Genomic DNA, 24,866 nt, shown 5'->3' with positions numbered 1-24,866 from the left:
TTGATCCCGGGAGGAGAATGAGAGGGGGAGGAGGGAGATAGAGTCAGAGATACAGAAAGGAGACCGGAGCGGGGAGAGGAAGAGAGGGAGAGAAGGAGGGAAGCGGGAGATTTTTCTTGACTGCCCCCTTTCCTTCAAACATTTTATAGGCTTCAGGGAGAGCGAGGAGGAGGAGAGAGGGAGGAAAAAAAGAGAGGAGTAGAGAGCGCGCGCCGTTCCCTCCGGAGTCCCCGAGCTGCCGAGGAGTCTGGATTGTGTCTGTCCCCAGTGTCAGATGAAAGGGCGCTGAGGCTCGCGGCCGCCCCCGCTGCCCCGCGCCCAGCTCCGCGCAAGCCCCTCTGTGAGCCGCGCCGCCGGGCGCCTCTTCCCGCCCCGGCCGCCGCCTGCGCTCCGGGGCGGCCGCTCAGTCTCCAGCGCGATGTGGCCTCGCCTGGCCTTTTGTTGCTGGGGTCTGGCGCTCGTTTCGGGCTGGGCGACCTTTCAGCAGATGTCTCCGTCGCGCAATTTCAGCTTCCGCCTCTTCCCCGAGACCGCGCCCGGGGCCCCCGGGAGTCTCCCCGCGCCGCCGGCTCCTGGCGAGGAAGCAGCTGGGAGCAGAGTGGAGCGGCTGGGCCAGGCGTTCCGGAGACGCGTGCGGCGGCTGCGGGAACTCAGCGAGCGCCTGGAGCTCGTCTTCCTGGTGGACGATTCGTCCAGCGTGGGCGAAGTCAACTTCCGCAGCGAGCTCATGTTCGTCCGCAAGCTCCTGTCCGACTTCCCCGTGGTGCCCACGGCCACGCGTGTGGCCATCGTGACCTTCTCGTCCAAGAACTACGTGGTGCCGCGCGTCGATTACATCTCCACCCGCCGCGCGCGCCAGCACAAGTGCGCGCTGCTGCTGCAAGAGATCCCTGCCATCTCCTACCGGGGTGGCGGCACCTACACCAAGGGCGCCTTCCAGCAGGCCGCGGTAAGGCGCCCGCCCCTCCAGGCACCCGCCCTAGTCCCCGGGCCCTTCCTACCCACCACTGCTTCCCCGTCTCTAACCCGGGGTTCAGCCTTGGGCAAGGCATCACCTCCCCAAGTCAAACGACCCCATCCACAAAACCAGAGTCATCGCTACCCGCCTATTATTGTTGTGGGGGCTCCAATGGGATAATACATTTTAAAACGCTCAGAGTTAGGCTTTTTTAAAACGCTTAAAGTTAGGCATTTAAGTCAGGCTCCTTAAACGGTCCGCTTCGAGAACCCTGTTAGGAAGGGATCCTGGAGACGCTAATCACATTCACATTTGTAGGAGCAGATGGTCTCCAAGCTGAAACAGGTGAGTATGGTTTACAAAGTGTTCCTAAAGGTAGGACATGGAGTGATCTGAATGTAACCCCAATTCTTTTGAAACTTGTGTTATGCTTTCAATGTAAGATTCACGCCCTTCCTATTTTTGCTCCAAGTCCTTTATTAGATTTTTAACATCTGGAAGGGAAAGTCAGTTTGGGACGATGGACTTTTATAAAATGTGTCTGTTTTTCTGATTACAAAGTAATCCATACTCATTGGGAACAAAAAAAGAACATATATAAATATTTGACACATAATAGCAAGCCAGTGTTTGTAGAATGAATTAAACAAAAAGGAGGGAAAGGAAGAATAAAAAAAAAAAACAACTAAAATTTCATCACTTTCAAAAACCACTGTTTACAAGTTCTTGAACATTTGCCCACTATGTACATCCATTCATACTTTTAACCAAATTGGTATTTTGCTGTTTTGCAGCCTACCTCTTTCATTTGTTATATCCTAATTCAAATGTTCTACTTCAGCTGCATGCTATTCCATTGCATGCAAGTGCCATGATTTATTTTACCAATCACCTATTGTTGGACACTTAGGATTTTTCTTTACTAAGTTATTGGGAACATAAATATTTGTGGACTCCTCTGTTTACCTCTTTAGGAAGAATTTCTATAAAAGTTCCTGAACTAAAGGTTATGAACCATTGTAACTTCTTGATACGTAGTGTCCATTCTCCCCTGGAGGGTTGTATAAATATATATTCTCATCAGCAGAGTATCTCAGCAGTAAATTTGCCACATAGTCACATGTATAATATATGCTATTATTTTTAATATCTTTATCAATTTAAGAGACAATAGAGGCATCATCTTAGCAAAAACACATTTTTGATTTTTGAAGGTGAACATTTTCCAATACATCTACTCGACATTTGTATTTTTTCCCTTTAATAATTATCTCATAATTTTTGCCCATTTTGCTATTATAGGGCACATTGGCTTTTTTTTTCTTAATGATTTACAAAAGCTCTTTATATAGTGAGGCCAGAAATTCTTTTGTATATATGCTGCAAATGTTTTTCCAGTTCACTGCCTTTTATTTTTGTTTATAGAAATGTTATTAGATGAATGGTTTACATTTTTATATACTCAGAAGCCATCTGTCCTTTTCCAATTTAATTGAATGTCACGTCTATCATGTGCTAAATGCTTATGGGTATTTAATCTCCTTCTGGCTTTCTATTTCATCCCATTCTCTATCTCATTTGTAATCATTGCCAAAATGATTTAACTATTGTAACTTTACAACATATTTAAATATCTGATAGTGTGAATTCTCCCCTTTAAAAAAAATTTCTTTTTCTAGTTCTTACCCACTTATTTAATATTAATTTGAAATTCATTTTTACATATTACCAATGCAATCAGTAAGGATTTAGATTTCAATATAGAAAATATTGAATTAACTTGGGGATTATTTATATTTTTATAGTAATAATTATTCTAATTCAAAAGTGTAAGACCTTATTATATTTGCTTAAAGTCTTAGAATAGCTTTCCCATTTCCCAAATCAAATAAATAGTTTTCTATTTAACAGTTTAATCCATCTGCAATTTACTTTCATGTATTGTATGACAAAGATGCCTAATTTTATTTTTTAAACAAATAATTAAGCAGTTTTTCCAGCACTATGTGGTTCATATAATTTGCTTAATAGCATTTATGCATATTTTTATACATATACATTTATACGTAATCTTTAGTAAAGTTGTAGATTTTTAGAAATTAAGTCCTGTTTATATTTTTCCAATTTAGATCTAAACATATTTTGTTCAATGTTACTGTTATGAATAGCATCTTTTAAAATTAAATTTCAAACAACTTTTCTTGAAACATTGATTTAATTTTATTTTTTTGAGACAGAGTCTTGCTCTGTCGCCCAGTCTGGAGTACAGTGGGGCGATCTTGGCTCACTGCAACCTCTGCCTCCTGGGTTCAAGTGATTCTCATGCCTCAGCCTCCTGAGTAGCTGGGACTACAGGCACGTGCCACCATGCCTGTCTAAGTTTTGTATTTTTAGTAGAGACAGAGTTTACCATATTGGTCAGGCTAGTCTTGATCTCCTGACCTGGTGATCTGCCCACTTCAGCCTCCCAAAGTGCTGGGATTATGGGTGTGAGCCACCGCGCCTGGCCCAGACACATTGCTTTTTAAAAATATGCCTTCTATATTTGGATTCTTGTTGAAGCCTCTTCGGTTGATTTTTTTTTTTTTTTTTTGAGACGGAGTTTCGCTCTTGTTACCCAGGCTGGAGTGCAATGGCACGATCTCGGCTCACCACAACCTCCGCCTCCTGGGTTCAGGCAATTCTCCTGCCTCAGCCTCCTGAGTAGCTGGGACTACAGGCACGCGCCACCATGCCCAGCTAATTTTTGTATTTTAGTAGAGACGGGGTTTCACTATGTTGACCAGGATGGCCTCGATCTCTTGACCTCGTGATCCACCTGCCTCGGCCTCCCAAAGTGCTGGGATTACAGGCATGAGCCACCACGCCCGGCTGGTTGATTTTTTTTCTCTTTTTACATACATTTTATTTTACTAATAATAAATGTTTATTGTAGAAAATAAAGTAATTAGGAAAACTATTTCCTGGAAATACATTGTCATAATTTGGTATACAGCTTCCTTGACTTTATTCAGTTGTCTAGGTAACAGACATGTTTTCAGACATAAATTATGCACTAATTATATTTACCCAGTAAAAGCATTCAATTGTATATCATCTTGTAATTTGACTTTGTATTTCCACCATATATTTCAGTCTTCTTTCCAAAATAAGGGACATATTTCTATTCTATCATTATTTTTCATGGTCACACAATTTTCCACTGTAGAATGTGTGTGTGTGTGTGTGTGTGTGTGTGTGTACCTATTATTATATATTTGGGCTGTTATAAACATTGTATAGCTAAATATTTGCCCATATCTTTAGCCATTTCCTTAATGCAAATTCTTGATGAGCCATTATTGCATCAAATAATAAGCCTGTTTTTAAAGGCATTTAATACATGTGTCTAGTTGCTTTGCAGAAAAATGGTGCCAGCCTGCCCTCCACATGCAGTGCCAGTGTCAGCACCTAGGGTGCACACCAGCCAGTGCAGGCTAACATCATTTGAAGATTCCCCCTGAACTTAAGTGAGAAATAGAGTCCCATTTTAAATTGCATTTCCCTATTAGTGAGGCTAAATATTTTAAAAATGTATTATTGTCCACATATAGCTCTTCTGTAAGATATTTGAGGATTGTTATCCAGTTTTTAACTAGGGGTGTTTCTGTCTGCTATTGATTTGCAAATGCTCTTTAAATCTTAATGGTATTAACCCTCAGCTGTGGGTAACCCAAGTATATGGCAAGTATTTTTGTCTTAGCTCTTTTGTTTAGGGTGATGGCAACAAATGTTTTATTAATCCATTGAATCTATTTTTCTTTTCATTTGTGCTGTTTTCATTGCTTATGAGGGTTTAAAGGCTTGTGCCCTTAAGAGATGAAAAAGCTACCTTAAAAATGCTCTCTGTATGTTGAAGCAGTCACACCAGGCAGGGTATAGTTTTACAGTGCTAGCTCCCTGTTGCACCTGGTCTCCACTTTAAGTACTCATGAGGTCCTGATGGCTGGCCTTATTCCTAATGCCATGGTCTACTCCATCAAGGAAGAACCTCACTGCATCAGGGAAAAACCTGCCATGTACTAGCTCCTCTGTTTGGTTTGGCCAGACTTGCCCAGAGCCTCTAAGAATGTTGATCCAAAACAGTGAAATGGGTAGTGAGTCGGATACACAGTGCTCCCCTCAAGACCTACTCTGTCTTCAGCTTTCCCCTTCCAAATACTACATCCTGTCTTGGAAAGTGGAATTGCCAACAAGGTTCCCGGTGCTACTCTTCAGCCTCAATCCATTTTTAATCTATAAAGCAGGATTTCTCAAAAGTTTATATTAGCCGATCCTCCCTTTGACTTTATTTTTATTTATTTATTTTTTTCTCATTTTGATTGGGCTAGCTATGAGAAGGTACAAAAGAAGGTCAGCTGGAATCAGTCCCTGTCTAACCTGGAAGCCTGCATGTCTTTGTTGTAACTTTTCCAAGCCTCTGATGAGCGTTCTTAGATATAATTAAAATATAAGATTTAGAGAAAATTGGTAGGAGACAATCAGCGTTTGGAAATGGTGTTGATTGAGGCTTGAATTTTTGCATAGGGATCAGGCAGAAGTATTTGGCTGCAGAGTTAGTTTGAAAATGGTAAACTATCTTGTATGGCTTTTGACACGAAACTTTGTGCATTTCATCATGGAAATGAGATCATTCATCACATTCCCATGTGTGTGCAGAATGGTAATATTACAACTTATAGTGACCTAGCCTTTGTGTGAAACTGAAAATCACAGGAACATTTTTGAGGTTGTTAATTACTCCCTGGAAAAATTAGTTTATCAGATCTTTTGTCTGGGAAACTGAATGCTCACACAACTGTGCATGGAAACAATCACAGGCAAACAGCACATAAATATGTATAATACATAGCCACACCTTGGAAGCACACAGTTACCTCTCAGTCAGACATCTTATTCTTCTTACATAAAAACCACGAGATGTAGAATTTTCTTTAACAACATGAAATTTGTTATTTCTCAGCAGATGGGATGGACTAAACAAAAAGGATAACAGAGTTGCTTCACTTTTTAAATAATTATTATTTGGTGTCAGAATTAGACAACTCAAGGTCTAGTATATGAATGGGTACTAACCATCATCCCACTTGATTTGAATGAATGAAATACAGAATAGACATTTTCTCTTCAGACACCACCCCCAGCACTCTTCAAAGAGCGCAAGGACTAAAGCATTGAATTCTGTCATTAGTACAAAATTAGTAGCCTGGGGGAAAGTTTAGCACCTTGAACTTAATTACACGAATTCCTTTTAGAGAATTAATGAAAAGCTCTTCAGCTGTTTATTCCAGGGGAGTAATTATCTCATAATGACCTTTCTGCTTGTTTTTTCTTCCTGCCATGTGTTTATAAGTTACCTTTCCTCAAGTTAATATGTTTGGATTGGCCCCACTGTAAATACCAAGCTCTTCTTAATCATACGTATTTCACATCAAAATAAAACCAGAGCCCCTCATTTCTACTTTGCTTTTGCTAAATAGCTGTTAAACAAACATAACATAAAAAGCTTCCTTTGAAAAGAAAAAGACTGCTTTCCTCATTGTTCCAGAATTCCAGAAATATGATTCTCTGGTGGGGAATGCTCTGTCTCACCAAAAATCCAAGCTTCAGCTGGTTAGAGGATTGGGACTAAATGGGCGGAAGTGCTTCCTAGCTTCAGGGAAAGATTATCATCCATGATGTGTTCACACTTGTAGACATTCACACCTTTACCTGAAGAGTAATCTTCTCTCCCAGGCTTATGGGAAGAAAGTGTCTGCTTTTATGTTTTCTAATAATCCCTGAAGATCTGTGAGATGCCACTAGGGTTCATACAATAGGCTGATAATAGGCTTTGTATGTTTTGCAGTGGTCTCTTCTGATGGCCCTAGTGCCAAAGTAATAAGGAAAGTTTGGGTTCTCCTTTCCTGTAGGAAGGGGTGGGGGCATTCATGTAATCTGCAGTGCACTCAGCTGTTCCACACTCAGAAGATAGGTTTAACATCAAGACTCACTCACTGTTGCAAAAGCTAAGTTCTTTATGCTGAAAAGATATATTTCCAACTGTATGTCTGGAAATCTTCTGTCCTCTGTGCTTCTTAACCTTTTAAACAATTCTGAAATCGTCCCTGGCATTATATAGGAATCTCTTTTTCAATCTTATCAGAAGTATAAATGGAATGGAATGGAAGGGAATGAATGAATAATGAATAAATAAATCCTTAGTACCTATAACAATTCCAGACCTCATGTATATTTCTCAGGCAAAAAAACACTCAAATTTTTTTTTTTTTTTTTTTTTTGAGAGAGAGAGAGAAAGAAAGCCTGTCACCCAGGCTGTAGTGCAGTGGTGCCATCTTGGCTTCACACCTGGCTAAATATTATATTTTTAGTAGAAATGAGGTTTTGTCATGTTGGCCAAGCTGGTCTTGAACTGCTGGGCTCAAGTGATCTGCCCACCTCAACCTCCCAAAGTGCTGGGATTACAGGTGTGAGTCACTGTGCCTGGCCTAAACTTTTTAATTTGAAGAGAGATTGAATAATGCTTAAATGTTGAAATCAAATTTCTTTTTAATCTAGCATTACATGTATTTTGTTTATTAATTTTGTTATTTCTTGCATATAGGATGCTGGTATGTAATAAGAATGTGTGCCTACTGCTACTGTTAAAGGCATTTATTATTATTGGCTGCCAGTGTTATGCTCTGTTTGGTTGAAATACATCATGAAAATGCTTGGTTAAAGACTATGAATGCTTAGACACATGGAGAGAGCCCACTGCTTTGTCCTCCCTCACAGCTGTAGCCAAAGCGTAGGAAAATTCTCCACCAATGACTTAATGATACAAATGTGCACAGAGGGGATTTGTCTTAACAATTACCATAATTAAACACAAATCACATAGCTAAGTAAATGCCAAAGACAGTCTATCCAGTCTTCTGATTTATCACCTGGTCTTTTTGTACCCCCCTCTTTCCCTATATCTTACCTTTGTGAGGTAGGTATCCAAAATTAGGGAGAAGTAGGAGATGCCATTTCCAGGGCTGCTAAACTGTTACACAAGATATAAAGCCAAACAATGTAACCCAGAAAATGTAAACCATGGCTGTAAGGTCATATTCAATCCAAGGGTGCATTTTACTTGGCATATGTGTGTGAATGTGTATGTGTGTATATAATTTAATCACACGTTTTAAAATCAGGAGATAGCATATTTTCAAAATCTGACTTTTGGTCTGACTCTTGGCAATTGTAGCAATTCTGGGTGTGTACTCTTTCAGCTTATTGAAGTCCCCACTTGGCATTTGGAATTTCATTTTCTGGTCCTTAATTGCTATTCCATGGACTGACATGAAACAATCATTGTTAGAGGCTGAGAGGGTGTAAACTCTCTAGATGGTATAAACTGGAACGAATGAAGTGGCTAGGAGTAGCTTAGCTGGATATGATAAAAAATCTGAGGTACCAGTAGCTTACACATGATGGACATTTATTTCTTTCTCAAATTGTCTTGAGTAGAAAATTCAGAGGAAAAATGAAAGGTCTGAAATATTTTCAGGGATCCAGTGCTTTATTTTCAGCTGTACTCCATCAACTTCAGGTCGCTTTGTGGTCTCAGACGGCTGCTGGAGCTCCTGCCATCAGGGGCTTATTCCAGATGCTGAGGAGAAAAGGACAGAGACAGTCATACTCTTAAGGGGACTCTGTGGCAGTCCACGAAGTACTTCCACAGAGATGTCACTGGGGAACACTTGGTTTCATGCTCACCCTTAGTTTTATGGAGATTTATTGCTGAAGAAGAAAGAAAATGTGGATGCTAAGCAGGTAAAGAGCCGTCCTGGCCGGGCATGGTGGCTCACGCCTATAATCCCAGCACTTTGGGAGGCCGAGGTGGGCAGATCACCTGAGGTCCGGAGTTTCACACTAGTCTGGCCAACGTGGTGAAACCTAGTCACTACTAAAAATACAAAAATTAGCTGGGCATGGTGGTGGGCACCTGTAATCCCAGCTACTAAGGAGGCTGAGGCAGGAGAATCACCTGAAGCCAGGAGGCGGAGGTTGCAGTGAACCAAGATTGCACCACTGCACTCCGGCCTAGGTGACAGAGTGAGACTCTGTCTCAAGAAAATAAAATAAAAAATCTTTGCCATGCTAGTCAGGAATAGTGTATGTCTAACCAGGGAGATGGGAGATGATGGGAAATCCCATTCCATTTCTTCCTCAAATGCCACTGGCCTGGCCAGGATCAAAATAGAAGAGTCTGGCCTTGACTAACTGAAAATACCTTAGCCCTTGGAGCAGATGGTGCTGCTTTTAGTAAAAACTATAAAAGTTCCTAAACAACTCATTTAAATATTAGTGTGGCTGGGGTTGGTGGCTCATGCCTGTAATCCCAGCACTTTGGGAAGCCAAGGCAGACAGATCGCCTGAGATCAGGAGTTCAAGACCAGCTTGGCCAACATGGTAAAACCCCCGTCTGTACTAAAACTACAAAAATTAGCCAAGTGTGGTGGTACACACCTGTAATCCCAGCTATTTGGGAGGCAGAGGCAGGAGAATCACTTGAACCTTGGAGGCAGAGGTCGCAGTGAGCTGAGATCACATCACTGTACTCCAGCCTGGGTGACAGAGCGAGACTCTCAAACAAACAAACAATACACACACGCACGCACGCACGCACGCACGCACGCAACAGAAACTTCTTACCTTAGTTTCCCAGAAGCCAGAAGCTTCTAAATAATACGATATTCATTCACAAATGAAAGATGATACTGATAGAGACAGGGAAAATTGTACACTGCAAAATAAAATTAATAGTTTAGTGTTAATTTGATAAATACAAATAAAAATTTCTCAGGAAGACATGGTTCTTCTTCAGCTTTTCTCTAGTAAGCTGCCAGGTGAAGACATGTCTACATTAAAAGGAATTTCCTGTTAAGTGTTGTCTCTGCATTTCCCGTAGATTTTAAAGGCTGTTCTCTAAATCTCTCCAGGCCATTTGAAGACTGGATTTCTGGCAGAGAGTCAGAGTCTGCTTCCATACAGTAACCTGCTCTAGTTTGGAGGCCAGCTGTGGATAGGAAAAACTCTGTGAGAGTTGTTGTATAGCATGTGTGTTGTTAAAGTACTTCACTTGACAGGAATGATAGCAGACAGAAAATGCAATATGTGAAACATCAGTAGATGCATTTTCTTATCTTTATGTAAGATTTTTAAAGTATTCATTTTCTCGGACATATGTCTTTGTCATGGGGTCACTCAAGAAGTTGATAGTTTATTTCCGTAAAAGGTGAAGCAGTAAAGATTTACCAAATTCAGAGCATATAGTTATTTCATAGCTGCACTAAATGTGAAAGCTCTAAGCTTGAAGGTAGCTTCTAATTACTACATCTATTGAAATAGTGATAGCTACCTTGTTTTATATGTGAATAAATGTAATTTAAAAGTAATTAAGGAAAAATTTAATTCCTACAAGATAGAGAAAAAATTTTAAGGGACGTTCTTAGCAGGACTTACTACATAATTGAGTCATTTAGTAAGAAAAAGTAACAACACCAACTTAAGTATTTTTCTAGTTGTAAGCTACTGCCAGAGTATATAAAGTATATTTTGAGGACATGGGTTTGATGAACTATTTTCTTAATTCCTGCTAAAACACTCCCAGTAGTCTCGATTTTTAAGTTGCCCATCCTGCAGCACCAGCAGATAGGATGTACCAGTTGCTAATGCAAAATATGTTTGTTTGTTTTCTAATTTCATTTTATTTTTAATTTTATTTATTTTTTTTGAGACAGGGTCTCCCTCTGTCTCCCAGGCTGGAGTGCAGTGGCATGATCATGGTTCACTGCAGCCTCAGCTTCCGGTGGTATCCTCCCACCTCAGCTTCCCAGGTAGCTGGGACTATAGGCTCACACCATTTATGCCTGGCTAATTTTTGTATTTTTTGTAGTGACAGGGTTTTGCCATGTTGCCTAGGCTGGGCTTGAACTCCTAGGCTCAAGTGATCCTCCCACCTCGGCCTTCCCAAGTGCTGGGATTATAGACATGAGCCACCACTCCTGGCCTGTCTTTCTGATTTCAAAGATGATGTTTAAAATGTATATTTGTGTATGTATATGGTTAAATACCAATACTTCTAATTTTATTAGATATAAACTCTTAAATTTTCCCTGGTTCAACCCATACCTTTGTGTATTTGTAATCCTCCTTTTCTTACATTTAGCAGAGTGAGAGTCTCTTCCCTCAGCAAGGTAGACCATTTACCAAGCATTTTCACTTCTTCAATGTGCCTTTGAGATCTTCCTCTTCACGGGTCTTTTTCTCTGAACATAGAGCATTCACAATATGTCTACATATTTAAGAAATTGGCATCCTATTTCCAGAGCAATATGGTAAATCATCAGTATGTTCACAATAAAAGTATAAATCCTAAAACTATTTACCAATAAAGGAATTTCCGGTAAGCAAATAATCTGAGATAAACAAAGTTCCCTGTAAAATAATGTACATCACATACTGTGTGTACGTTTACCATGAGTATATAAAACTCTATATAATGTAAGTTCAATGTCATAAACTGTGTGCACTCTTAGAACTTGAGCAGGAGCCTTGATTTGCCCCCTGTGCCTAGAAGTGAGCTGGAGACACATCTGACATCTGCATCTAACTTTTGCCAGAAGCACAACCTAAGATGAGGATTCTACTGTACGTAGCTTCTGTGGGAGTTGGTCCTAGTAAACATTGATGGGAGAGTAGGGAAATGAGACAAGGAAAGGAAGCCAGCCAACAGCAACATAAACCTGTAGTTGGTTCTTAATTCCATGAGGGAACACTGGTAGCCAGTGTGGACTTCAGGCCTTAGAATTACCACAACTTAAGGGGAATAGATCTCAGGTATTTAGCGACTACCTGATTCTCTGTCACTTTTCTGTCCCCTGCAATTAGGCAGAGTTGTCTCCAGGCACTTAACAAAGCCCTCAGGCAGAGATGCGGATGCTGGTGTGGGAAGTCTGGGTGGACCATCAGCAGAGTCTGCTGCAGCAGCTCAAAAGGGAGGCTAAGAGGACCAGCCTGCACTATCAATATTTGGCAAAGCAGGGGTATATGACATTTCCAGGAGGAGGAACTATGGAAAATAGCTCAACTGGAATCACTTGATTGCCCACTAAGCAGACAGCTCCAGCAGTAAGAAATTGCTGGGTACAGTGCTGGAAGTGGGATCTGAGAAAATGTGGAGCGTTCTTCGAAGAACTCACACGTGGGCCAGAATTGAGAGTCCACAAACACAGAAAGCACCAATGCCTTTTTCTTTATTTTCTTTAACTTTTCACTTTTTCTCTTTCAATATTCCCTCTTTCTCCTATGGTTTCATGACATGAGGCCAAGTATCAAAATTTAGTGGGCAAGGATGGCTGAAGTCACAGCAGTATGGTTCTTATGGGAATTTTGCAGAGTAATCTGTATTCACCAATTTGATATTTTCCCAAAATGTGGGGAAATACTGTAGGGATATAGGAGATAAGGAAGTTACAGAGATGTGTATACGTGGTATATAACTATCTTGTGGCATTTGTTATCTTCCCTCTGCTTGTTTAGGGCAAAGATCACATCTTATTTGACTTTATACACCCACGAAGACCTAGAAAAGGATATTCATTAAAACTTGAGTTCTTGAAAAGACCTATCTTTAGTACATTTCATTTTAGTATATCAAGCATTATATTGTGTTTTCCTGAATTTGTTTCTGTTGCAAATAACTGAAATAAAATAGTTCTTACATCTCCTCAAAAGACTATTCAGTGGATGCTTGACTTTTGAAATGATAGGATAATTTTAGCAAATTCATCCTTCAGATCACCTTCCTGAGAGAATTTAGAAGGATCTCAGAGAGATGTGGACTCTACCTGTTTCTCCCCAAAATGTGATCAAGGAGGTAAACCTTACGGCACCTCTGGAGAGAGAAGCTCATCCAGTGAGTTCAGAGGAAATCTGCAGGATCTGGGCTTTTCAATTCGTATCCCCTCTCCATGTCACTGTCACAACTGCCCTTTTACCACTCCTGTAATGTTCTCTTCGATATTGCACAGATTCAAATAGTTATTTTTCTGCTGTTCTACCAAGAGCATTACCACCTACTTTTTGACTCAGGTGGAGTTGTGTGGTTATTGGTTATAGAGTCACAATTTTTCCTAATCCCATGTCCTCTCATTAATAAGCATGATTACTAGTTTTCCTTCACTGTTCTGTGTGAAATGTTGGTTGCATTGTAATTGTTTTATCTCCTTGATAGACGTGATCGAGCCACATGTTAAAAGTTCCTTGGATGAATCATGGTATATGGTAATGAATGATTACTACTTGGCAGGCAGCACTTTAAGAACTTCCCCTGTCTGAATTTGTTAAATCTTCACAATAACAAGCCTTCTTACTTAGGTTGTTATTATTTATTGATTATTATTAATATTATTGAGACAGCGTTTTGCTCTGTCGCCCAGGCTGGCATACAGTGGCACGATCGTGGCTTACTGGAGCCTCAACTTCCCAGGTTCACGTGATTCTCCCACATCAGCCTCTAGAATAGCTGGGACTACAGGTTGAGCCACCACACCTGGGTAATTTTTTGTGTGTGTGTTTTTTGTAGAGATGTGGTTTTGCCATGTTGCCCAGGCTGGTGTCAAACTCCTGGACTCAAGCAATCTACGTGCCTCAGCCTCCCAAAGTCCTAGGATTACAAGTGTCGGCCACTGCACCTGGCTAGTTAGTTTATAATTATTACTTGTAAAATACAGATGAAGGAACTGAACCATAGAGAATGTAAGTAACTCAACTGGGCTATACTATTGGTTAAGTTGAGGAACTAGGATTCAAGTCCAGGCAGTCTGGGCCAAAGTCTAAATTCTTAACCACCATGCAAAACTACCTCTATGTCATGTTGTCAGAAGACCTAGTAGATGCAAGACACACTGATACATGCTCACCAGTGAAGTTCATTGCAAAGTCAGGAGGCAGAGAGGGCAGCTCTGAAAGGGACTTGGGCATGAAAGAGACTTGGTTGTGTCCATGACCAAGCAGAAGGCAGGCTGGAGCAGATACAGGACTAAGAGAAGGGGATGTTTGGAGATTGTCATTTGAATGGGCAGTGTCTAAGTAGCCTGATAATCCCAGCTAACCGCCCTTATCTCATACACGCTTCACCCTCTCTCAGATGCCATTCTTACATGATATAAACATATCAGCTGGCATCTCCCACCTCACATACTTTAACAGATATTTTTACCAGTCCTTGCAGAGACCAAGCCTCTGAGGCAATAGGAGATCATATCTTTAGCTGCAAGGTCTCTGCCTCTGTCCTTTTTATTTATCTGGCTTTCTGAAGTCTTAGGTTGTTTTCATACAAGGCCAGCACTCCACTGCACACCCTTTATTGAAATAAAATGTGACCCAAGCAAAAATCAGATTTTCTTTTAGTCCTAAGTGCCCTTAAGTATTATTCTCAATCATTCAGCCTACACTTAAGTTTGTAAATTTATATGCCAAACCTCATTACAAGACTTGGTCTTCCAGTTAAATTCAGTTTATCCTAATCTGAGATATTGAGTGTTCTCCCGTATTATAACATTCCTCTTCTTTTCATACAGTATCCCATTTCACAAAAGAAAAAAAAAATCTCCTTTTGACTATTTTATTACTTTCTTCAGGTGAAAAACAAAACCCTCAAAACCTTGCTGTAGCAATTAGCTTCATGATCATCAATGCTTACTAAAATCTTTTTTCAAGTATGGTAGGTAATAAACTAGATTCATTTATATATCCAATGCACGTTTAAAGAACACTGAGCCTGTTGTAAGAGGAAGCATAGAACTAAATTGAAGAATTGTTTAATCCACTGGAGACTACATTTTATTCAAAATAATTTTAAAAGTCAACACATTTGAAAGATGTGTACCTAAATATTACTACTGACATTGATAATTTATATACAGATAATTAATCTTCTATGAATAAAACTCATTCCTAAATCACTTGGGATTTGATTTCAGGGGTTTGTTACTGTTGTTGTTTTTTGATATGGAGTCTCACTTTCTTGCCCAGGCTGGAGTGCAGTGGTGCGATTTCAGTTCACTGCAACCTCTGCCTCCTGAGTTCAAGTGATTCTCTTACCTCAACCTCCTGAGTAGCTGGGACTACAAGCGTGCACCACCACACCAAGCTAATTTTTGTATTTTTAGTAGAGACAGGTTTTCACCATGTTGGCCAGGATGGTCTCAATCTCTTGACCTCCTGAACCACTGCCTTGGCCTCCCAAAGTACTGGGATTACAGGCGTGAGCCACTGCAGCCAGCCTAATTTCTGTTTTTTAAAGATAAGAAACACAGAATATTTTGCTCCACAATGGTTGATTTATGTGGTCATGTGGTCAATTGCACAAACAAGTTAAAAAAAAAAAACAAACTTCCAAATGTCGTTTATTTGGAATGCTAATAAATGGCACAAATTAAATGTGGTTTTTTGATGAATTTAAGTTAACTATAACAAAGAAAGTGCACAGTAAGTTCAGGAACTTAGAAAGTCTCCCTTTAACCTGTACTCCTTTGTATCCTCCTTGTGTCAGATTTGATTTGAAATACATTTGGCTCTCTGAAGCCTTCCAGAATTGCCTTAATGCTGAAGCCTAAGTACTTGCAAGATAATGGTTAGATTTTCCACGTCTTTCATATGTTCTAAGTTCGTGCTAAACTTTTTCTTTACGGTAAGTATTACAATACCTGGTAAGAAGACATTTTTTTTCTTTTCTAACAGCTTTGAATCATAAGTAACATTTTTCTTCTTTCTCAGTAGTATTTTTACACTTGAATTCTCCCAATCTCTGCACATGCTTCCTGGCATTTGGTGTTCTTTTGGGAGAACAGTTTGACCTGATACATTTCCAAAATAATTGTTCTACTGGCTAAGCCTAAGCATAGCATTAAATTATTTCTTCTCCTTATAGCTTGGATTTTTTGCAGTATTAGCTAAGCCTAAGCATGGCATATTTCTTCTCTTTGTAGCTCGTGTCAAGAGCTACTTTCACTGAGTATCATACCCACCCTCTTTAGTCTGTTGCCTACTCATGAGAGTTGTCTCTTTCTGTTTGGATTGCAGGTGAAAATCCAGAGATTGAGATAGTTCATTTATATTCTTTTTCCTGGGAATTTGAATTAGGGCACAAAGAGCCATGAGACAGCAGGTGTTTTTTGGTTTTGTTACCAGTAGGAAGGTAATATACAGAGTTAAGGCTGCACAGAGAACCATAGAAATCCCATCCACGTAAGGAAGAGTAAATGAAGAAGATATACAAAGAGAAGTGGAGACAATATACTGTGTAACTGCAGAGGAAATAAATGTAAGGTTGGAGAGAGTCGCCACCATAGCTTTTACTGGTTTGCTTGTTCCTGGTTTCAATCCCTCTTGAGACCCAGCTCTTTTCCCTACTTTTGGGTTGGAAAAAATATTCCTATGTACATCCAGTAAATCTTTGTTTAAACTAATGAAGTGAAAATCTTGTCCTTGTAGACAACACAGAGGATGGTTGCCTTCATTCTTTGTGAATTTGGCAAATAAATTTGCAAAGGCCCTATAAATTGCAAAATTTATTCACACACTTGTGAATAAATTTAATTCAAGAGTAACCATTCAGAGTCTTTACTTTCTTCTATTTGCGTGTTTCTCTAAAAATAATTTTTGCTTATTTTCCTTTTTATGGAAATAATATACAAATTAATAGTTTAGATAAAGCAGGAAAATATTGCAATTACAGTTTTTTGTCTCCCTTTTTATATATGTGTGGGCATATGTAATTATATGACATATGTAGTAAAAGTCTATGCCATAATTTTTGTTTTTAAAGTTGCATAATGAAAATTTTTCAATACAATAGATTCTCATAAAATTATCTTTTGAGTATATTTTTTCATGTAGATATACCACAGTTGAATTTTAGAAATCTCCTATTGCTGGTCAGTTCTTACTGCAAAATTTTGCAGTTGAAATAGTTATTCCTGAATATGTCTTTCTCAACACCTCTCAATATTATCTTTCAATTCATTCTCTTTTATCTAAAATATGATTGAGGTTTTTTTATATTTATTTGTGTTTCTTGCCTTGTGACAACAGCTAAACTTCTCACATAAAAGTGATAGGCACTTCTGGAGGCCGAGGTTGGTGAATCACCAGAGGTTAGGAATTCAAGATCAGCTTGGCCAATATGATGAAACCCTGTCATTACTAAAAATGCAAAAAATTAGATGGGTGTGGTAGAAAGCGCCTGTTATCCCAACTACTTGGTAGGCTGAGGCAGGAGAAACACTTGAACCTGGGAGGCAGAGGTTGCTGTGAGCCAAGATCGTGCCACTGCACTCCAGCCTGGGCCACAAGAGCAAAACTCCATTTCAAAAAAAAAAAAAAAAAAAAAAAAAAAAAAAAGGTGATGAGGCATTCTTGCCATGTTCTTGAATTTAATGAGAATGCTTCAGGCATTATTTTGGCCTTTGGTTTATGATAGCTCTCTTGGTCATATTAAGCAAGCACCTCTCTATTCTTTGCCTAATTTGTTTGTAGAATCATACACTGATGCCCAAATAACCATATGATACTGGGGCCGTTTGAGATTATCTTACTTTCTTCTTTGACCTCTTGACATTGGCATGTGAATAATTTCTCTAATACCTTTGACTTTTTGGACTAAATACTACTTGGTTATGTTGGATAGGAATTTAACATCTCAAGTGAAAATGATAGACTTACTCATAACAATATTGATAATAAAATTATAAAATTTTTTATCCTATAAAATTTTCTAATAATAAAAATTTTTATCCTATAATAAATTAGCAATTTGTTAAAGAATAATATATCATTTCCCTCCAATTTTCATTTGGATTCCCTCCAATTTTCATTTGGACTTTCTTTTGCTATTCAGATTTTCTTTATTCCCTATGTGTCTTTATTCTAAATGGTGGAATTTGTCATTATTAGAAATTTGTTTGGTCTTCTGCATATTTTTTAAAAAATGTTTTAATTAAGTCTGCTACTCATCAACTCCTGTGCATATCATTTCCCAATTTGCTGTACTGTCTCTGTGGGTCCATTTCAAAATGATTTGTATTCGTGTTTAATAACTAAAACATGTATGTGGGTGGAAAACCTCGTGACCATAAATTTGAGACTTAGTTCTTCTTTGACCCTCTGGTTCTTCTGTAATTTGGCTAGACTATAATAAATAGCCTAAATGTTATAGGGCCAACCAACATTTTTCTTTCTTTCTAGACTTTCAGTCTATGAAGCTCAAGTAAATACTTAAAATAAATGAAGCATACTAAATGTCCCTGACTTAAAATTACAGTATAAATAGGAAAGCTCAATTACTGCAGAATACTCTTTCCGGCTTATATTTTTGTCATTGTTTTGTCTATTTATTGACTTACTTTGCTTTTAGTTAATGGTTCTATTGTTTTATCAAATAATACAATTGGTAAATACCTAGCACAGTGCCCGTTATAGGATAGATGCTCAATATGGGTCTCGTGAAATAAATTTACATATAATATTCATATGAATTTTCATTTCATGATTACAGGATGTAATTTGCTACCAAAGTTTTGACCTAGAATGTATTAGTTTATTCTGCATGGTGGACATACAGCTAGTAAAAATTAAGGCAATTGCTTTCATTATCTTACTTCATCATTATTCTTTGTTATCAATAGCGTGAGAATAGAAGATTCAATTCCTGCTATAGAATATCTTGCCATCTGGCTTGGGATATAGCCAGACCTACAAGAATTTATGATGATGGGGTTAATGTAGTGGAATGTAAGTGGGGGCACTGATTTTATGCATAGCAGAAGAATTTGGGAAAGTTTAAAAGAGGAAACTTTGATCTAAAAGTTTGAAGAACTAGTAAAAATCAGAGCTGGACATATAGCCATGTTTAGATTCACAAACATTTAACATAGTGTTACAAGTTTCCACAGTATTCAGTACTGTAACATAGTGTGTTTTTAGCCAAGAAGCAATAGGCTACACCATACAGTTTAGATGTATAGTAGGCTATACCATCCGGGTTTGTGTAAACACAGTCTGCGATGTTCACACAGTAACAAGATTGCCTAATGATGCTTTTCTCAGAAGGTATCTCCATTATTAATTGATGTATGACTGTACTTCAAAATGTTGACTGTCTCCTAATAGTATCTTTAGGGTTTTTAATTTACTTCTATGTTATAGTTTGTTGTTTGCCATTTCCAAATTTTCTCCTTTGTGCTCCTTTGGACAGTATCATGTGAGCTCAGAACTTTGAGTCTCACTTATAGTCTAGTGGCTCCTACAAAAATGTCTGTTTTTCTACATATTTTGAAATTTTGAAGTTAAAAAAACAGTATTACTATTTTTAAACTTACTTTATTTTGGTATTAGTGAAGTTAAACATTTTTCATATTTTCTGTAAATACAGTTTCTTTTTTTGGTCTTTGTTTTGTTTGGTCAAAGATGCTCAACTGTATTTTTGTTATTTTTTCTTTTTTCCTTCTTAGAGATCTAAACAAATTATTTATTTTTTAAAGACATTAATACTGTATTTGATAAACATAATACATGTATTTTCCAGTTTGTTCTTTTCTTTCTAACTGTGATTTTGTGAGAAGGAGCAGAAGATTTAAGAAGTATAACACGTTCATCTGGGCATGGTGGCTCATGCCTGTAATCCCAGCACTTTGGGAGGCCAAGGCAGATGGATCACCTGAGGTTGGGAGTTTGAGACCAGCCTGACCAACATGGAGAAACCCTGTCTCTAAAAAACAAACAAACAAAAAGAAATGTAACAGTTTCTATGGTTTTGTGTCTTAGTATGTTGGATAGAAATTTCAAAGGGATTTTAAATAATAATGAAATACTTAATACTACTGATTTATTTCTTATATACTTGTGAAATCTGTGATATTTTACAGTTGAATATGGTTTCCATTTTTTTTTAATGTACTTATTTAAGTTCTGGGACATACGTGCAGAATGTGCACGTTTGTTGCATAGGTATACATGTGGCCATGGTAGTTTGCTGCATCCATCACCCTGTCATCTATACTAGGTATTTCTTCTAATGCTATCCCTCCCCAGTCCCACACCCCTTGCTATCCCTCTACTAGCCCCCCAACCCCTGACAGGTTCCAGTGTGTGATGTTCCCCTCCCTGTGTCCATGTGTTCTCATTATTCAACACCCATTTATGAGTGAGAACATGGTGTTTGGTTTTCTGTTCTTGTGTCATTTTGCTAAGAATGATGATTTCCAGCTTCATCCATGTTCCATTATTGTTTTTAGATAATCTATCATACTAATGAGATGTATTTTTAGTCCTAATTTTTATTCATAAGCAGAGATTAATTTTATTGAATGTCTTTTTATCATATTGAGTAATTATTTCCTTTTAATTTAGATAATAATTGTGTTGCATTGGAGCAAAAGACTTTCTAATTTTAATAGATATTTATATTTGAGGAATAAGCCTTATCATATAAAGGAGACAGTTTCTTTGAATATTATTTGAATTCAGTTTGGTAGCATTTATATAAACTTTTGTGGCTATGTGAGATTATTAGTCAGCAGCTTTCTACACTAAAATCTGTACTAAACTTTATCCTTTTAAATTTCTAAATTTTAATCTCCCTATGAACAATGTGGATCTCTGTCTTTCATTGTTTTGAGTTTTCAAGCATTCGTTTCTTATCAAATTCCTCTTCTAACATCTCTCTTTTCACAGCCTATTCTCTTTCTATGGCTTTCAGTTCTTGTTTTTATAGAGGCTTTGACTTTCTAAATCCTAGTGATGAAAGCACCATTTTATTATGCTTGCTTTTCTTTCTTTTCTTTTTTGTTTTCCCTTCCTTCCTTCCTTCCTTCCTTCCTTTCCTTCCTTTCTTCCTTTCTTCCCTCCCTCCCTCCTTTCCTTTCCTTTCATTTCCTTTCCTTTCCTTTCTTTTCCTTTCATTTCTTTTCCTTTCTTTCTAAGACAGGGTCTCATTCTGTCACCCAGGCTGGAGTTCAGTGGTACCATCTTAACTTACTGTAACATTCACCTCGGAGGCCCAAGTCATTCTCCCACCTTAGCCACCTGAGTATTTGGGATTATAGGTGTGCACCACCATGCCCAGCCTACGTTTTGCATTTGTGTGTGTGTGTGTGTGTGTGTGTGTGTGTGTGGAGACAAGATTTCTCCATATTGCCCAGCCTGGTCTTAAACTCCTGGGCTCAATCAATCTGCCTGCCTCAGACTCCCAAAGTGCTGGGATTACAGGTGTGAGCCACAGCCCAAGGCCAATTATGCTTATTTTCTTATTTTAGTATTAAATTATATACTCTTCCATATCCTCAAGTTGATTTTGTATATCTTGGATTTACAGAATATTTTCATAGGCTTGTTCTAGACATTTTGTGTTTTCTCATCCTGGGATGAGGATGTATCTATCTTGCTTTACACTGTTCGTATTGTAGGCATTAGCCACGTGTCTGTTTAAATTTGTTAATTAAAATTAAACAAAGTGACTAATTCAGTTTCTCAGTTGAAATAGCTTTATTACAAGTGCTCAAAAGCCATATGTGGCAAATGGCTACTGTATGAAACGGAACAAATGACATGTCAAGCATCACATAAGGTTCTATTGGGCAATGCTGATCTAGGCCCTCCATTTTCAGACACAGAGTATGGCTTGTTAAAAATCAGAGGGTTAACCTCTTCACTGATTATTTCGGTAGGTTATCAGTTTGTTTTTAATAATAATAATAATGATAGCTAGCAAAAATTACAGCCATAAATTCCAACACTTGTTTTACTTTTACCCAGTTAGTTGTTTATCATTTGTTGCAAACACTATGACTGAATATATGTCTTCATTCATGGATAGCGGAAAAGCAGAATGAAAACCTGCATCTCTATCTGGCTTCTTTGAAAATTTTCTGCTAAGTAAAATAAAGGTAGAATGCAAGACATAAAGTGTAAGAATTCCCTATGAAAGAAAGAGACAGAGAAAAGGAAAGGAAAGGAAAGAACAGAAAAAGAAAAAAGAAAACAAAGGAAGAAAGAAAGATGAAAGAGGTTAGATGTGATTAACATAAATGAATAAAACTTTGAAATGGAGATGAGAAAAGAGAAGATAAATAGACTAAAAACAAAACTGGCTGAGAAACTGAAAAAAATAAAGTGAGAACTGTACAAAAGACAGAAATATTGTAATAGGGAAAATAAATGCAATGCTGGGATTCAATCTCAATTAGAAGTAGAAAAGAGAACAACGTCTATACCCAAAACAATGGTATAGAAGTAAAGCTTGGAAGTAGGATGAGATAAAAACAAAAAAAGGCTAGAATATAGGAAGTCCAGAAAACAATGAACAGAATAGCTTCTTTTCCCATAAATAATATTTAAAAATATAAAACTGTAAACATCCTTTGAACTGAAAAACAACTGAGATTCAAATTACAAATATTTACTAAATAACAGACAAAGTGTGGTGAAATTTTAGAGTTTGAAGGGTGAAGTATTACAAGTAGCTTATGGTGTGTCGTTTGGACTAAATGTTTCTTAACACCAATATATTTGGCAAACAGATTGAAACACTGATGTAACTAATTTTCTGCTCCTTGGAGAATAGCTTTCATATAGTTGTAATAGGTATTAGTTCATTGTATTCAGTTCTTTAAGTAATTAATTACATATTTTTTTCTATTGGCTCATCAAGATTGATCAAGTTCTTTGAAAGATGACTTTGTGGCCAGACGTGGTGGCTCATGCCTCTAATCCCAGCACTTTGGGAGGTCGAGGTGGGTAGATTAACTGAGGTCAGGAGTTCGAGACTAGCCTGACCAACATGGCAAAACCCTGTCTCTACTAAATACAAACAGTTAGCTAGGTGTGGTGGCATATGCCTATAATCCCAGCTACTTGGGAGACTGAGGTGGGAGAATTGCTTGAACCTGGGAGGCAGAGGTTGAGTGATCTGAGATCACACCACTGCACTTGAGCCTAAGCAACAGAGTGAGATTCCCTCTCAAAAAAAAAAAAAAAAAAAAAAAAAAAAAAAGATGACTTTATTAGCTTTTCTGGTTAATATTCTCTATTAGCTTTTCTGGTTAATATTCTCAATCAAGGCTGGTTACAGTGGGTAATTGCAACTAAGGTTGTATTGTGGTTGGTATGATATCGGCACGTAGTTTAATTAATGAAGCCCAGGAACAAACACTGTCCGCACGCCAGATCTGCTATGACCTCTCTTTTTCTTTCAAGACCATTTTTCAAAACAGTTCTCCTGTGGCCTGACATGAGGTGGGGGTGCAGTCTTGCGTAATGGTGATGGATCTCGGGTGTTAGAACAATGTTACACAACCCTGCATTTTTATCATTCTAATGACGATTGCTGGACAAGGGAAGCTTACTTTCCTGCCAGATATTTATACAAGCTAATCAGAGGCTTGATATAATACAGATGGTGATAACCTTTTGCCATACAAAGTCCATGTTGAGTTTTTCTTTGGCAGTGGAGGGTTTGTCTCATTCAGTATTCTGGACCAAAAAATTCTGCCTCTTAAATGCTTCACAGAGGGTAGCAGATGATGTAAACTATTTCAGGAACACTAAAAAGAGAATCGAGTACTGGGCTTCTACTACATTCCACAAACATTACCACAGATCTATTTACTTCTTAAATCTGGGGTATAAAAATGTTTTTATTGAATTAATGTTTTTATTCAAGTATGATAATTTACTGAAAAATTATTTTCAGTAAATCCCCACTCTTCCTCTATCCTTAAAGTGCATTCCAAACCCAGATCTTGTGTAATTCTTTGCTTGGACTGCTAGTCCTGCTATTCTTGCTATTTTAAGCTTAATATGTTGTCTTGCCAACAGATGTAATGGTTCCTGTAAATATTCACCAGTTCTCTGCAAAAAGAGAAGAAAAATGGGATCATGGCTTGAAGTGTTTTGTGTGTAATGAAGGAGTAGTACTGAAAGAAATCACTGCTAAATCCTAACCTGGATGTTAAAGAATGTTATTGATAGGCATTAGATTAATATCACAAAATAGCATTCATTAGTTTCAGAAGGACAATAAAGGCACATATAATTTTATGATTTTTGTACAAAACTATACAAAATATACACACCTGCATGTACCCATGGACACTACTCACTAAAGACCAACTCACTCAAGTACCTCTGCTCCAGGCTATCCTATAGTTTATCCACTGCACTCATTTATTAATTCATTCATTGAAGAAATAGTTATGAACACATACTCTGCCAGGCACTATTGAGAATATCACACTGAAAAGACAATTTCCTTTTTGTTTCACTTCTCCTCCTTTCTATGAAAATTCTCATCTTTTTAGTGTCTTACTTACAGTTAACTGCTGTGACCTTGTAGAAGAAACAGTAATCAAACTGAGCACAAGCTTGGGAGCGGGGTGTCTGTGGAGGTGAGACCATGACTTCAGAGTGAAACAACTCAGACAGAAAGCAAGTTTATTACCTGGTAAACAGCAAGGATGGTGTAAACACAACTTGCTGCATCTTGACATACTAGAACTAGGAGTTACCCTTCGAATATGCAAAAGTGTAATTTTAAAGACAAATAATGTCTCATTTCATAACAGATTATCTGTCATTCATAACAGATAATTGGACTTTTCCCCAAAGGTTCAGAACCAAAGGTGGCTCTGAAAAACAACAACAAAAATGTGTGTGTGTGTGTGTGTGTGTGTGTGTGTGCATATTTCACTTTATTCCAATGATTATTTATGCCAATAGCACTTTTCCCCTGGAATGTGTACTAACTGAAAATGGAAATATATATATATTATATATA

General features: G+C 38.1%; 1 protein-coding gene across 3 annotated transcripts in view; it reads left to right on the top strand.

Moving 5' to 3' along the window:
- The first annotated feature begins 355 nt into the window (after positions 1 to 355).
- The window catches only part of SVEP1 (sushi, von Willebrand factor type A, EGF and pentraxin domain containing 1), a 210,617-nt gene continuing 186,106 nt past the window's right edge, over positions 356 to 24,866 (top strand). For 2 of the 3 annotated variants that reach the window (XM_074395151.1, XM_003925239.4), the window contains exon 1: positions 356 to 949. In XM_074395151.1, the coding sequence (XP_074251252.1) occupies positions 419 to 949 (531 nt within the window). In that variant the 5' untranslated portion in view covers positions 356 to 418. Of the gene's footprint in view, positions 950 to 978; positions 1,304 to 24,866 lie in introns of those variants that run through there. The other variant, XM_074395153.1, reaches the window with a different exon arrangement.

Source organism: Saimiri boliviensis, chromosome 2 (assembly GCF_048565385.1).
Source record: "Saimiri boliviensis isolate mSaiBol1 chromosome 2, mSaiBol1.pri, whole genome shotgun sequence".
Taxonomy (NCBI): Eukaryota; Metazoa; Chordata; class Mammalia; order Primates; family Cebidae; genus Saimiri; species Saimiri boliviensis.
The sequence above is the reverse complement of the archived record's forward strand: the minus strand, read 5'-3'. Positions and strand labels throughout refer to the sequence as shown.